General features: G+C 37.7%; 1 protein-coding gene and 1 long non-coding RNA gene across 2 annotated transcripts; one reads left to right on the top strand and one right to left on the bottom strand.

Annotated features, from left to right (window-relative positions):
* Positions 1-2,320: 2,320 nt before the first annotated feature.
* Positions 2,321-7,972, top strand: LOC147517889 (uncharacterized). Its single transcript, XM_086593742.1, has 3 exons — positions 2,321-2,653; positions 6,950-7,347; positions 7,418-7,972. The coding sequence occupies exons 2-3, from the start codon at positions 6,952-6,954 to the stop codon at positions 7,970-7,972; spliced, it is 951 nt and encodes a 316-aa protein (XP_086449868.1). The 5' UTR covers positions 2,321-2,653; positions 6,950-6,951.
* A 2,704-nt stretch (positions 7,973-10,676) lies between these two features.
* On the bottom strand, positions 10,677-11,832 carry LOC147517890 (uncharacterized). Its single transcript, XR_015213957.1, has 2 exons — positions 11,420-11,832; positions 10,677-11,294 (listed from the first exon to the last, which is right to left on the bottom strand). It is a non-coding gene; the product is annotated as an uncharacterized LOC147517890 (long non-coding RNA).
* Positions 11,833-16,946: the final 5,114 nt, after the last annotated feature.

A 16,946-nucleotide genomic window follows, 5' to 3' on the forward strand; every position in this document is an offset into this window, starting at 1 on the left:
CTTACACAGGCACAAACTGTTCCAAGAGTTTCTGGTGGATGGATGGGTAGTGACTGAAAAGAACAAAATAAAATATTATAGGCTACAACAAGACAAGCTTCGGGCTGAACTTTATCAAGGTATTATGGATGTCGCAGCTGAAGCTTTTGACCCAAACTAGATTGGAAGACGAGTGTCTTACCAGCATCTTGTGTCAGCAGCCTTAGGCACATGTTCGAAATTTTTCAAGATTCAATGGCCATCACACATTACAATAAGCATCCTGATATATTTCTCACAATGACTGCAAATCCGCATTGGAACAAAGTTGTTGAGGCATTCTCTGAGCACCAAACTGCAACTCATCGACCAGAAGTCGTGGCCCGTGTCTTTGAACTAAAGTGAAGGGCCTTGATGAAGGAAATTAAAATGGTACTGCCGTTGCACATGTCTACACCTGGATGGTAGATCTTGTCTTCGAGATGTCCTTCAAGCTTCTCTCGTTCTCAAAAGGATGGATGATGCGGCTAAAATTACCTCAAGATCCAAATTTCTAATCTTGAAAGAAAACTTTAAACATAAACAACTTAAAACGGCAGCGACGCCATTTGGCACTGCTCCATTTTATGTATGAGATGAGATATGGATGATGTAGATAGATGATGGTCATTGAACAAAATAGAAGCGTATCAAAACCTAACCATCCTTTAATAAGTAAAGGATGAGTAGGGTATCGTTCCACTTTTAAGTGTATGTTATGTGATGGACAGGACTGGAAAGGGGGGTTTGAGGGATTAAAAACTATGATTATAGATATTGTAGGTTCTAATGCTAAACTAAACTAAACTAAATAAACTATTGAGAATTTATAAGAGAGGGAATTCAAGAGATTAGAATCCACCGATACCTTTGATCTGTGACCTTTTGCTTCATGGTTGTTCTCACAAGTAGACTACAATTAGGCAATCGAGCGAGTGCCAATGCCCTCTTGGACGAAACATCGTTAACAAATAACTTTACTTAATGTTATTCCTATGTTTATGCTATTAATATCTTCTTTTCTTTTATGTAAGTTTGGGCAGCTATTCAATAAATCACCATCTAAGGCAAACACAAGGAATACTTTCCTTACTCTAAAATACTACACAACTAAAAGAAAAATAGAGAATAATAGTATAATATTCAATTACAATAAATAAAACCCTATTCTAGCATTATATTCAATTGCAATAAATAAAAGCATGTTACTAGCAAATATTCAATTGCGATAAATAAAACCCTAAACTAGCATGATATTCGATTGCAATAAATAAAAATTTTATTTTATACTTCCATCCCCTGGTGTGGGCACTGGAACTAATAACTAAAAACATAAAGAACTAACCTGATTGAAGAACACCATGAACCGGAAGAATCATTAAATCTTAAGCACCGGCTTCATCTCCTCCCTTGAAGGCAAAGATTAGTCTTCCATAAAGTAGGAAGAACAAAAAGAACGAGAAGAAGAAGAGTCGAAGAACATAAGACTAGAAAGACTAACTTATTAAGACTTGACTAGTTAAAACCGAATCTTTTATTATTAATCTCTATCTGCCTCAAGTTCTGGAGACAAAAATATAAGTGAATTGGCGAGTTACATGAGACACTTAGGTCCTCTATTTATAGGGGTTACAATGAGTTCTAGAAGCATTCCAAACCGCCATTTGTTTTCTAATACAAATCAACTTCTTTCAAAGTCCAACTTCATCTCCAAAACTGAGAAGGAAGTGGCTACAGTAACGATCCATGCGTCTGGACACACGATCCTTGCATCTCATACTTGAGCATTGCATCTGGACGCACGATCAATATGTCCCAGACCCGAGCATTGCATCTGGACATACGATCCATGCATCCCAGACGCGGAAGTCTATTTTCCCTTTTTTGCTCTATCCTTCTACCCTCTTTTACAGACTTTGGTCCAAGCAACGAATCCTTTTGCCTTAGGCTTCCAAATGGGCTTTAAAATAGGTCGAAGTCGCATCTTTAATAGCTTTAATTCCTTAGCCTTCTCCATGATTGTCCACGGGCTTCCCATGTGATCCTTAATGCTCCGAATTGCTCCGTTTTACCCCTTTTTCTCTAATATTCCACAAAACTACTCTCTTTTTCACATGTAGAATCATAAAACATAACTTACAAGCACTATTAGTCCACTAAGGGCGTGCTTGTTAATCCATTTTCCCGCTAGCAAATCCAGATTTTCCCATTTAACAGTGCATTTTCCCCTGCTTGGTACCATTTTAGGACTTGGCAAATCCTTTTCTCATTTGTCGGCAAACACATCACGTGACCCAATTTTCCCACTTCAAGCGAGAAAAATTTATCCATCTCCGAGATGGATATATTTTGCCAGAGGAAAATCGCCCAAAATTTTCCCACTTCATTTGCCAAATTGAATCAACCCTAGGTTGCAATCTCTCGTACTCACTCTCTTCTCTCACACTCACTCTCTCTCAGGTTAGCCGCAACTCTCTTTTCCTCTTTCTCTTTTGAAATTTTTCAGAAAAAATCGATTTTAATAACTGTGATTTCAAAGTTTGTGTAGAGATTCACACGGTTTGTAAGAAGATTGGAAGAAATATTGGTGGTGTTCCTGAATTTGCCGATCTGTTTGACCAAAGAAAGCATTGAGGTCATTTTTACTAATTATTATAGCTTGATGTATATTTTTTTTCTTGTTGTTGATCTGCTTGTTGGGTGTTGACTATTTTGTTTTTGATTTTTAGTCATTAATTATTTGTTTATTTTGATTAGGACTTGATTAATTGTGTCCTCATTATCATCTCAACTTCGTATCCGTGGTTTGTTAAAACACTTTGATGATAACATACATGAGAAGCGAGAATATATGATTTGGAGAAATAATGTTGAAAACGAATACACATCGAATCTAAATCTGGGAAGGAAATAGATAGTCTTGTTATGATAAAGAGAGAACGAATCTTTTAGTCGGACACCTTTTAGGCACCACGTCGATTTTCCACAGATGTAATGTTAATGCTTTTTTATCGACCAGAAAAGAGAGTGCTCGACCGGAACAACGACCAACAAATACTGTAATTACATAGATAACTGCTCCTCTCGGTCGAACATAAGATTCAATCAAGTGTTATTGAAAATGGATGGCAAGGAAATAAGAAGCTATATGCTAATAGTTGATATTTAGCCCAATGAGTTTTAAATGGGCATGTAAGATACACTTGGAAGGTTGAGATATGCAACGTCTTGGAGAAGTAAATAGTAAAATGTTGAAAGAAGGTATGATATTTTTTGAAAACTAATTGAGGATGATATCGACACATAAACCATTATCGATGCTTAATAAGCAGATGTCGATATGCCTGACATGTTACACGGCATATTCCTAGAGTATTTAGTGTGCCAGCTACCTTCAACTTTCAAGTGTAAAAGCACTACTCTAACTTAAACTAATAAATATCATTTCTAATTTCCATTTTCATGACCAATCTGTTGACATGTCAAACACATGCGCATGTATGGGGAAACCCACTTCTAATTGCAATTATATATGCATTGCCCTGCAATATCTACGTTATTTCAAACTGATGCATAGGATACTTGTTAAGGATAGTACAATGATATCTCCTACTTTCCCCTTTGAGACTTTGCTAGTGAGCATCAACAATTTCTAATGATCCCACCCAAGATAAGACCTTAAACAACCAAAATAATCTCAAATATGGCCAGAAGAAAGAAAAAATTGTCTGATCTGTAGATATAATATTTTAACTACCTGGAATCATGTTATAATTCAAATCCTATGGGACTTGATGATAGACATTGCGCTTGGTTTCTCTAGAGCTGGTTATGTCTCCATGTTGATTACCTTCCGAGGTTGGTAAGCTCCGGGCCAGGCATACAGTAATGTGGGTGCTTAGGTTTCTCTTGTGCGATGTGGACAAGTTCGATTACTTGTTTTTCTTTCTAGTTCCATTGGGGACTTTCTTTCTTAAAAGGCCGGCTTATTACGCCGCTTACTTACCTAATGTATACGCTTACTCACTTTCTTTCAAGACAAAGAGGATAACGCGCTTCTTACACTACCACTTCTAAGAGACCACTCTTCTACTTTGAAAGCGCAACAGCTAACCGGTTGCTTGGTACCAAGTGATATTTCATACTTTCATAGTATTCGAGATATTAGATACTAGTACCTAATTATTTTCATATATTTAACTAATATTTTAAGAGTAAAAAACTGTTGGTTTAATTTTAGTAATTTATCATAACCTGAGTTTTGCATTACTTTTATCGAACAATGATGTGCTCATTACTCGACCCTGTTGCCTTGTCCCGTTATCCGAAGAAACATAAGTTTATGTCTTTTGGCGAAATAGAGACTTAAAGCTGATAGAGAAAACCTACTAAAACAACAATGCATGCTGCAATTTAAAATCAGAATGTCACGCTTCATGTGCGTGTATGCTTAGTTAAAATGGAACAAACAATAAACATTGTTAAACACTTCAAATGCGGACGAAAAGGAAATTGATCATATGATAAAATTTCAACCGGCCTATTCGTCCAACGACTTGTTGGTTTAAAGTGTCCAACAGCTTGTTGGCCTATTAAGATCTCCAACAGCTTTTGATAGACTATATTTCGAAGTCTGCTTGGCCAAGTGCAGGTCAAGGCAGGATAATTGGTACCACATTCTACTATTTTAACTATATTTACAGAAGTTGTAAACACTATGAGGCTTGTCTGTACTTTCACTTGCACGATGTCGGTGATTGTTTCCTGTTGTGTTGAGAGCAATTTGACTATTTGAGACTTTTATAATTGAGGAAAACATTAGAAACTCCAGTGTTACTTGTATACTAGACATCTGAGACTGTAATTGTTTGGTGGCTACAAGAACCTTTTATGGTCCATTAAATATTTTAATGGGAACTCTTGCCACGTCAGTCACATAAAGCGGGTGGAATACCATAGATATGTTAGCACAACTTTGTGTTTTTCGCGACACCATCAATTTCGAACTGTCATCATCACCATAAAAATTACACCAATAGTCCAACTTAAAAGAATTGGTTCCCGGCTTACATCGTAGAAGATCAAGTTTAATAGGATTTAAGTGTTTCAATCTTCGAGTCATAGAAGTTCTATGACCTAAAAGATGAGATATTGGGGTTCGGAAGTTTGACTCTCGATGGTTTGTTGAAGTTCTTTTCTTGATCTTCTTGATGGGGTCACTTTGTTCGAATGACTTTATATTATTGCTAGTCATTTCGTGATATATGTATTTGTATCTCGACTTTGTGGATATTTTAGTTGTTATTTATTATTACATTTTATGAATTTGTGTAGAATGAGGAGAACTACACGTGAGCGTAGGGCAGTCACGACTTTGGTGGTTGTTGTTATTGCTCAAGCTGTGATGGCATACTACGATTGGTGGTATAGGATATATATGACTAGGCGTAGGGTTGTTAGAGCTATACAGGCACCCGTACCTAGGGCTCCGCGTAGGAATATATGGACAGTGACCGCTATTGTCATAACATGTTGCGGATGAATAGAGAAATGTTTCGTCGCTTCTGCCTCCGTTTGCGCGGACTTGGTCTTAATGACAGCCGGTATCTATCAGTCGAGGAGCAAGTCGCGTATTTCTTGTACACAATCGGGCATGACATGCGACAACGAAATATTGAGTTGCAATTTTTCCGCTCATGTGAATCAGTTCATCGTTATTTCCATGTGGTATTGCAAGTGGTTTTGAGGTTATATAGAGAAGTGGTCAATAATGCTACCGCTGCAAACTCTCCTAAGCAGTGCTCGGAAACAAAAGAATGGCATCAGTATTTTCAGGTTAGAGAGATATAGAAGCATGTTGATGTCCATTCTATTAAACTTTGACTTATAAAATTGCCGTTAATAACCATTTTTGGTTTTAGGACGCTGTGGGTGCTATTGATGGTACTCACATTGCTACCAAAGTAGATTTGGAAAACCAGGGTAGATATAGTAATAGAAAGGGTGTCGTCAGCCAAAATGTATTGGTTGCCTGTACATTTGACATGAAGTTTACTTATGTACTTGCTGGATGGGAGGGTTCCGCCCATGATGGTCGAGTCTTGAGGAGTGTCGTATCTCGCCCTGGGCACAAACTTACTCTACCCACTGGTATGTCAAGGTTTATAATTGGAATCTATCTTAGCACATAAAAATGTCATATACTAAACTTAACATGATACCGTCCCAGGATCGAAGTACTATCTTGCGGATGCTGGTTTCGCATTAGTCCCGAGATTTCTCACACCCTTTCGTGGCACGCGATATCATCTCCGTGACATAGGCACAGAGGATGCTCAAGATTACAAAGAGTTGTATAATTTTAGGCATTCGTCATTGCGTATGGTTGTTGAGAGAACAATCGGGTTGTTGAAGAAACATTTTGCATGTCTTAGGCATGCTCCTCATTATGATACGAGTGTACATATGAAAGTAATCCTTGCATGTTGTGCTATCCATAATTTCTTGAGGGAGGAAAACCCAGACAGTATGTTAACCGATGAAGAATTGAGCTCGGATGAGGAAAATGGGGATGCGGGCATTAATGAGGATGACACTAATGGTAATGAAGACCAACAAGTACCAATTGATATGGTACCTGCCCACGGTTGGACAAGTTGGAGAGATGCTTTGGCTTTAATGATGTGGCAAGATACCATGGGACCACATTAAATATGTGATGGTGTTTTAATTATCTTTTATAATGGATCACGTTGTCTTTTTAATGTGAATTTATATTAGTGAATTGGTGCTTGTATTAATTATGGTTTTTAATGGATATTGTTATCTATGAATTTGTTTAATGAATATTTATTAGAGGTTGTTAGTTATTAATGAATTTAATATTGTTTTTTTTATTTCTTTGTTTGTATTTTAATGATACTTCTAACAGTTATGGCTAGGCGGGCGGACAACTCATCCAAGGGTAAGGGTGTGGTTAGTGAGGGTGAGGTGACCAAACCACCTGTTCCCAGGCATAAGCAAATTCGTTGGTACCCCTCAATGGATGAGATCTTAATCGAGGTCTTGTTAGAAAAGACTTTAAATGGTTTAGGTAGGAAGTCGGACAATGGGTGGAAGCCCGAGACCTTAAAAGAGGTTGCTGAGGCTGTGAATCAACAATTGAATATGTCAATCGGGAATGACAATGTACGTTCTACGCTGAAAACAATGAAGAAAGATTACCTTGCTGCCAAGATGGCTGTCGAGGCTAGTGGTTTTGGTTTTTCGTACAACCTACAAACCAAATGTATTGATGCTGATCATGCGGCATGGGAAGAGTATTGCAAGGTAATATATTTTACTAACTTGTAACTACTTATTATTACAATATCTTCTAAGCAATTGATTATTGTCATAGGCCCATCCTACAGCGAGGCCTCTACGAAAGAAGATGTTTCCTCATTTTGAGGAAGCTTGTATTGTATTTGGGAGTGATGTGGCAACTGGGGAAGGGGGCAATGCAGGACACGATGATGAGGAAGTAGTGATTCTAGATGAAGAAGTTGGAGATGAAGGGGCAGAGAATACAGAGGAAGAGTCAAGTCAGCCTCCAAGTCCACATCCTAATGCCAATGATGGTGATAGTTCACCTGGTGAAAGCTTTGTAGTTGGTGATTCTACACAAGCTGGTAGTCGGCGCACTACTACTCCTCCTTTAGTGAAGCGCAAGAGGTCTCGTCTTGGTCTTGAGGCCATGCCTCCACCCCCAGATTTCAAGGAGTTGACCGAGGCAGTGCGTCAACTAACTAATGCCTTCACTCCTGTTGACCCTTCCACCTTGTTAATCGCTGCTTTAGAAGAACTTCCTAACATGGAACCTGATCTCATGTTGAGGGCCCTTGATTTGTTGGTAGAGAATGAGGCCTTGCTTAAGTTCTTTTTGGGGATACGTAATCCTCAGTTGAAGTATTAAGTGGCTTATGAGAAAGCTTGAGCAAATCGGGAAATAGATCGAAGTAGTAGAATGTAGGCTGTTAACTTGTGTCTTTTGGATATTTTAGAATTATATTTTGATTTAGAATTCGCTATATGTATGATATTTTGAATTAGAATTAACTATATGTATGAATGTATGTCTTTTATATAGATTAACGTTGGTTATTGTGTTGTCTTTTATATAAGGCTTGATGTCTGGTTGTTTAAGAATACAGTTTATGTAGTTTTCTTTTGATACGAGGATAGGTTTCTACCAAATCACTAGGAAACTCTTCCGACCGTGGATCGGATCGAAAGTGGCGGTGCTTTTAGCACAAGAACTGGGAATCGTGTGAGTTGAGTTAGGAGCAATGATAGTAAACTTTTTGAAATAATTGTTTGTATATGTGACTTGGGGTTTTGATTTAAGTTGGTTTAATTCTTGGGTTTATGACTGAGGCATGAGGTTTTATATAAGCCTTGGATGTATTTTTATTGGATTTTCAGGTTAAAACAGGATGTGTGCATATGAAATGTCAGAAATACAAAGGAGACTCTGCCGAATTTTTTCTATAATGTGATGGTTTATAGTTGGTTTTAGTAAATAGAATATAGTTGGCTGGTCCATCACGTCTCAAGTTTTGAATATAGTGTGTAGTGTATGAGTGTTTGAATTAGAATTTGGTATATGTATGAATGTATGTGGCTTTTGGATACTAGAACTTGGTATTTTATCCGCTCTTAGATACTAGAACTTGGTAGTTTATGTGGCTTTTGAATGCCATTGATGGTGATAGTCCACGTACATATGTTTAGTTTCAAATTTAACATTAGATTTGTGATACAGATATGGGGAGGCATTTTTGCTATGTAGTCCTCGAAGGCTTTACTCGTGGAGTTTACAAAGATTGGGAAGATTGTAAAACTCAAGTAAAAGGCTATAAAGATGCGGAGTTCTATGGATGCCCGTCCATAAAAGAAGCTGAAGAAAAGTTGGCCGCTCACCTTAGGCGTGGAATGTCTACTACATCTATTCTAAGTAGGTGCATTCCACCCGTCAAAGAGACCCAGACGATGATTGCAACTCCCCAAATTGCTATGAAACCTTCTGACATTCCAAATGCACCAATAGAAAAGATGGGACATAATGTGGTTGAGCAACGTGATGATTGGGTGTACATCCGGTATTTGATAGTTGTGTTTTTAGTTGTTTTAATTGCTGTTATGATTAAGTTACTTTTCGTGTTGTAGTCGAATGCGTTGTAATTTAAAGACTTTGAACCAAGTATTTAAGTTATCTTTGTTCGTGTAAGGTTGTACTTATATATTTTCATCTTTGTTGATGTAAGGATATTTTACTTTGTATTCGTCTTTGTTCATGCGTTGTAATTTATTAATTAAATCTACATTTGAACCAAGTCTTGTTCTTTGCGTCGTAGTCGAATGTTTTGCATCAGTTTTGCAGGTGAGTGCTCTGTGTAGGTGAGTGCAGATGCTGTTTCAGGTGGTCTGTGTGTGCGCTGCTAGTGTGTGTCTGTTCAGGTGGTGTGTTTTATGTGTGCATCGAAGACTTGTTATGACTTAACACCTTGGGTACATTCTGGGGAAAATCTTTTGGTTCTCCATGAAGAAATCGGAGGAGACCCTTCAAAAATCTCTGCATTAACTCAGACAGATCAGGAAATATGTTCGCTTGTATCGGAGTCTGATCCTCCAGCTGTCGAGTCTTGGAAGCCAAATTTTGAAGTCATGTCTGCCATCCCCGAAGTACGGTTGAGCTGTGAACAAGGGAAGCATGTATCATCAATTAATTTTGCAAGCTTTGGAACTCCTACAGGACAATGTGGAAAGCTCAGTCATGGGTTATATTATGCTCAAAATGTTCTACAAATTGTTCAGGAGGTAAGAAAATCCCTCACTCGCTAACTGTGAGGGATAGCTGTCCTTGTCCTTGTCCTTACAGTGGTCATTATAAGTGACATTGCCATTGAGTGTGTGTGACTGTGGTAGCGGTAGCCATAGCTGTAGTCATAGTGGTGGGGAGGTGACTCTAATATGTTTCTTGATAGCTGCCAGTCAAGTTTCTGTTTGTAAAGGGTCTATTATATAGGTATTTCCTGAAACAAGAAAGTGAATGGTCATATGGCCAGATATCAATTTAAGTGGGTTCGGTCGACATTTTCTTTTGAAGGCAGTCAGTTTAGTTAGTAATCACATAGTGACCGAAGCTTAAAGATGAAAATTCTTGTCAGATTTTTAATATCTGAAGGAGTTGTTGTTCGCTCATATAGTTTAAAGCCATTTTATAGTGATCAAAACTTTGTAAAGGCCTGCTTGGAACCCCTAAAATCATTTAAGCAAAATGTACTTTTCAAACTTCAGCTGGTAAGAGCAGAAGCTGCAATCCAAAACCTATGGATTGTTCATTGGTACAAAGCCAAATTCAAGTTCCCGGCCTATACTTGCACAATGAAATCAGGGTGGTTGTGATGTTTTCAGGGTCAATGCCTCAATGGGGTTTATTGTGCATTTGTGTCTCTGGCAGAGGGCTTGCTGCTGCTGCCAAGTTCGAAGTAGTACTCTGCACGTTAGAATGGTAAGATATGGTGCAAATATTCCATTTAAAACTGGTGCAGTGACTAACAAACCTGGTTTTAAAGTGAGATTATTTAAACATCATTAAAACATTGATATCTTTAGCAGAAAATTAAAAATAAAACATACACGTAACTATGCAAATCAATATAACGTAACATAGTTACTTGATAGGGTCGAACAATGGTCAATAGGTCAAATATTTTCCATGTCACTCACCCACTTAAATGAACCCAAATATGGCCACTTGAGAGATCTCCATAAAGCGATATAGATGTGTGAGCCTGCGCTAGTTTATTCAGAACCCAGAAGTCACACAACGAACAAGCAGCCTCCTAGGATGACAAATCAATTACAAAGGCCGGGTTGATGGAGCAAATTAATATTACAAAAGATTCTTCAGACTATTTGTGGTACTCAACAGAGTGAGTAGTTCGCCCATCAACACTCTCACTTTATCAGTTTTAGTTGGTCATCTTTACCTCTAATCCAAAGTCTCCTCTTCGTTCAGTGTCAAAACACAGCAGCACACCACACACACTCGCCTACACTTCACACAGCATCAGCACACACTTCACACACAGCAGCACACCACACACACTCACCTACACTTCACACAGCATCAGCACACACTTCAAACACAGCAGCACACCACACACACTCGCCTACACTTCACACAGCAGCAGCACACACTTCACACACAGCAGCACACCACACACACTCGCCTACACTTCACACAGCAGCAGCACACACTTCACACACAGCAGCACACACTTCACACACTCGCCTACACTTCACACAACAGCAGCACACACTTCACACAGCAGCAGCACACACTTCACACACTCACCTACACTTCACACACAACAACACACACTTCAACAAATACGAAGTCTACTGCCATGAATACTCCACTGCAGGGAATGAATACTCCACTGAAAGGAGGGAGGGGGTAGTATCATCAACCACACCAGAAGGTTCACCAAGTCCACCAACGTTTTCAGCACTCTCAACTTGTGTATCACCAAAGCTTTCACCAAGTACACTCGCAGCTTGTGGAGTGCCACCAACAACTGGCCCAAAGCTTCCACAAACATTCGGAGTATGAAGTGAGTAGTCATTCCCAAAAATTACACAAGCTTCAGCAAAATAGGTAAACATCCTCCCTTTTAGGTGTCTCGCTGCGGGATGTGCCTATAACAATAAACAATTTCTAACAAGCACGCTATGGTTATAAACATAGTAATAATTTGTTACAAGATAGTCAAGTAAATTACCCCGAAATACGATCCCATGCTTGACGATCGGCGTCAATACACTTGGTTTGTTGGTTGTATGAAAACCAAACTCGATTCTCGAGAAGTTCTTTGACAGCTATGTAATCTCTCTTCAACGTTTTCATCCTAGAACGTACATTACCATCCCCAACTGACGAGTTCAATCGTTGATTCAACTCCCTAGTCATCATGGACAAGGTCTCACTCTCCCATCTATTATTTGACGTTCTACCCGTACCATTTACAGTATGATCCAACAACAATTCAATTAGGATCTTATCCATCGTGGGAGACCAACGGGTATGCTGACGATTTGCCATAACTACGAGAAAAAAAAAGTTAAATGTGAACTAAAATAATTGTCCAAGAAGTCTGGAATCTATAATAAACCCTTAAAACAAATCAAATGAGGGAACAAAATTGTCGACACTCATTCAAATTAAAAAATAATAATAATAAAAAATAGTCCAACGTTAGATTAGGTTTGTATACTATTGGAAAACGACATTTTTGTTTGTTTTTGGTCAGTAATATATCAACAAAGAGACAAGTTCCAACAGTAGACAGTAAACAATTGATCAAATAAGAACACACACTAAAGAGAAACTCTTCTCTCGACAAAACACAACTCTATCAATTAATCAACCAAGAACAACAAATTCATTCAAAAACAGCAAAGAATAAAATACAAAAGAAACATAACTTTTCAAATGAAGAAAAAAATGAGTGAAACCTGGATAATTTCTCACCTTGATTGAAGAAAGAGATGAACCAAATCTCCTTGCGAAATATGTTAATTCAATCACAGTAAAATCCAAGGAGAGAGAGAGTTGAGGCGGTTAACTTTCACTTCACAGAGAGAGAGAGTGAGAGAAGCTAATGAAGGAAAACTAGGGTTGAATTCATTGAACAGTAGATTTGCCGAATGTTGGGTTTGCCAAATTTGTGTTATCAAGCGGAGGAAAATCTGACAAATGAAATTTGCCAATCGTTTGCCATTGATGAAAAACAAGCAAATGCAAAATCAATATTTTCTCGCTAGTTAGTTTGCCAGTAAATTTTGAAGTGGGAAAATATTTTCCCATTACATATTTGCCCCTCAAGTGGGAAAATTTAACAAGCACGCCCTAAGATGGCTAAACAAGAGGCATAATCGAGGGTTAAATTGTACTTTTTGAGCACTTATCACAACTCCCAACTAGCCTTTTGCTAGTCTCTTAGCAAATAAGATAAAAAAAAATAGATAAGTGATCAAAATCACATCCTAACAAAAATAAAATCCTAACTCACTTTCACAGGCATCGCGATTGCATTTACCATATGCAACAAGGCTTTAAACTTTTAAGTTCCCCAAAAAGGATGAGTAATAGTCTCGTGAGGGTTTTCAAGTGATATACCCACAAAATCAATTAATAGCATGTTCAAGAATGATAGTATTTTTCAGAGAGAGAAATTCCTTACCCACTTAGTGCTTACTCCAATAGACGATCTCCATTGCTAACTGTATTGCTACAAAGACTCATAGATTATGATGGGAGATAGTAAAAATTGACAAAATTCTCAATCAAGACTTATGTGTGTACTCAGTCAATCTCCTATACTCTCCTATCCAAAAAATGGAATCCCTAGTTTACTATAGGCAGATAATCTCAACTTTCAATCCTTACCGGTCATACTTTCAGCAAAGAATCTTTCAGAAGATGGTCTATTATTTTACCTCATGTATGTGGGGAAAAGAATAATGCATACGAACATCCCACATACTACCTTGAAAAATAGAGTTCTGAATGAAAGTAGTCTCATGGAAAGAATGTCAATCACATATGAAGTATCGGGTCCTTCACTTTAGCATCCTTTCACCTATTCTAGATTTCATACCATACTGTAGTGATAAGTCATGGGTTGTAGCTTGGCTTGGGTATTGTTTTATGAAGGAAAGGTAAAAAGGATTCAAAGGTTGTTTCTGAAAACACTAGGGGTTTTTCTTCATTCTTTTGGAAGATTTCTTCAAATTCTGTATTGCAGAGAAAATTCTTCCTTTGTCTTAGTTTTTCCATCCATTCTGTTCAACTTTTTTTTTTTTTTTTTTATAGCTCAGTGGTATATCCTTGATTAGTACTGGATATGCTTGTTTTCCACTAGCTTTTTTTTTTCACTTAGAACAGAATGATGGTCTTCATTGTATCTCTCTGATATTTTCTTGTAATCTTTCTTTTGTGCTCTTTCTTCCTCCTTGTGCCCCTCGTATACTCATAAACATATGGGTATGGCTGATAAAGGTTTTTGGCTATACTCCTTGTCTGGAGTTGGGTCAAGAATAAAGGGTTTTGGAAGAAATGGCTTGATGTAAGGCTCAAAAAAGTTTAACATGATGGTCCTACTAGGTGGGATAAAAGCTGAATGGGTTCACTACTTGACTTATCAGTATGATACTCTATTTCAAATAGACTACAAGACATAATGGCTATCTCTCCAGTTGATGTCACTTCGTGATTAACCAAATCAACGAATAATGAGACTATATTACAACGACATAAAGAACTGAAAGATGTTGAGTCACTAAGACTCGGATTTTTTGTAAAAACTCTCCAAAGAATGGGTATAAAGCTCAAGTCTCATGGACTAAGTCTAAAAAAATCTACTTCCAGTTTACTAGGGGTTAAATCTCTCTTCTAGCAAAAGTATACAAAACTGACCAAGTACTATGGTGGTGCCTTGATAAAGAATTCTATCAACAAGAACTATGTCCGAGGATAATAAATAGTCTAAGCAATAATGAAATAAATAATATCAACTATCTATCAAACTCAACACTAAGCAGTATAGAATCTATATCCCAGACTCATCATTAAAATTCATTTATCTCATGCTACTGATATAGAAACAAAAATATTTTTGTTTTTGAAAACTAATTTTTGAAATTTATTTCTCAATTAAACCTTCCCCCAACTTAACATATGCAATTATGCATTGCCCTCAATGTATAGAAATTAAGTAAATGAAATAAATGAGAAAAAGGGAAGATGTTACCATTGATGCCGAATTACATGATTCTTTTTCTGTCAAATAAAGGTTAAGCTCACAAAAATAGAGAAAATTATGTATAATTAGTCCAAATCAAAATTAATCCAAAAAAATAAGGACATTTCCTTTTACCAAGATTTTTTTTTTTAGGTCTTTTAAGTCAGATCCCTAAGACTATATATTATATCATGCATAATCAATTTGGAGTGAGGAGATTAAATTTTCTTACCCAAATTTGACGAATGTTTGGAAGATGAGGAGGTCTCACCTTGCGGGTTGTCAAAAATACTCCTTGATATGCTAGAAAGATTTTTGGTGAAGTTGCTTCTCTACCTTGAACTATTTCAGGTCTGATGATTGTGTGATAGCACTTGTGGTTCCTCTGTGTAGAAGATTGATGAAAATCTTTCTTTCTAACAGGACAATAGTATCTGATGTGCCCTTTACCACCACAGTAATGATAATGGATGTCTGGCCGACTACGCTCAAGGTGGGCGATAGACTGGTTCACATACTTCTCTTGATCAGACAATGATGGTGTAGAAGAGGCTTCAATAGTGCAATGCTTCTTATCAATATGGTCCACTTCTGTTTCAGAAGACTCATTTTAGTTTCTAGAATTTGTTGTTTTTCCAAAGCTTCTTTACGCTGATTTTGTAGCGAAGTCTGTTGTTCATCCTAAAATGTAGAGTTCATCTTCTCAAGATATGATACTCTCTCTGTTAATTTTCCATTCTGCTCACTTAAATCTTGAATTTTCTGTAGAGATTCCAAGAACATTGCTAGCAACGCCTCTGTTGTGGGGTTCTCAGGTTCATCATAGTTTTTTGTAGATTGAGCACCCTCAATTGTATCTTCGAATGGGAAGATTTCTTGTATCATGCTATCAAAGAAGTATACCTCTTCACCTTCAGCATCATCACAATCCTTATCCAACAGGTGAAAGATATTTATGTCCATGGACATCTTACCAAAGTTGATCTTTATTTCACCATTGTGACAATTTATCAAAGCTTTTGCGGTAGCAAGGAAAGGTCGGCCTAGAATAATTGGAATTTTATCAAAGGCCTCCTTGGTGTCTATCACAATGAAATCCACTGGATAGTAGAAATCGACTACTTGAACAAGAACATCCTCAACTATGCCTCTGGGAATCTTGGTAGAATGGTCAGCTAACTTCAATTTGTCTTTTGTAGGCTTTAGGTTCTCCAGACCCAACGCTTGGTACACATGATATGGCAAGAGATTAACAATAGCACCAAGGTCTAAAATAGCATTACCTGTGAATTTTTCTCCTATCTTGCATGATATTGTAGGACTTCCTGGATCTTTGAGCTTGACTAGAGCTTGCTGATGGATAGCAAATGTTGTTTGTCCAGCTAGAAACGCTCGCTTTGGAACATGAGTACTTCTCTTTATGTTGCATGCATCCTTCAAGAATTTGGCATATGATGGCAACTGCTTGATGGCTGTGAGAAAGGGGATATTGATTTTATCTTTCTCAAATGCCTCATTCATCTCTAAAAATTGCTTATCCTTTTTGCTTTGAGCAAAAAACATAGGAAAAGGTTCCTTCGGTACAAACACATCAGCATGTGTCTACTCTTCTTTCTCTTCGGTATTCTTGCATATCTTGCCTTGGTCATCTTGACAAATGGGAGTAGAAAGGATTTACCCCACTTCCTTTCGAACTTCATTTGAAATCTTGACCGATTGCTCTGTAGCAATGTCATCATGAGGTTGTCTATCTTCAATTCTGATCTGAGAGTAGTAACTGAGCTGGAATGATCATGGAGGTGATCAATACTAGAAGTTGTCCCAATGTGGCATACATCTTCACTCCTCAATATTGGTTCCAATAAGCTAGGTTGAGTGGCTTTTGTCTTTACAGACAAAGCAGTAGTGAGTTGGTCGACCTTAGCCTCTAAAGATTCCATTCTAGAACATTGACTTGCCTAAGATTGCTAGAGATTGAGCTGAGACTGTGCAATAAGCTCTAGAACACTTTCAAACTTCTGATTTTTCTATGATAGCAAAGTAATAGCATTCTCCAGGTTCGCAGGTGCGGCATAATTT

Source organism: Coptis chinensis, chromosome 2 (genome assembly GCF_015680905.1).
Source record: "Coptis chinensis isolate HL-2020 chromosome 2, ASM1568090v1, whole genome shotgun sequence".
In the NCBI taxonomy this organism is placed as follows: Eukaryota; Viridiplantae; Streptophyta; class Magnoliopsida; order Ranunculales; family Ranunculaceae; genus Coptis; species Coptis chinensis.

Coding starts and splice junctions, on each gene's coding strand:
- LOC147517889 (XM_086593742.1), top strand. CDS start 6,952: ATGGCTAGGCGGGCGGACAACTCATCCAAGGGTAAGGGTGTGGTTAGT. Junction 7,348..7,417: donor CATGGGAAGAGTATTGCAAG/GTAATATATTTT, acceptor TTATTGTCATAG/GCCCATCCTACAGCGAGGCC.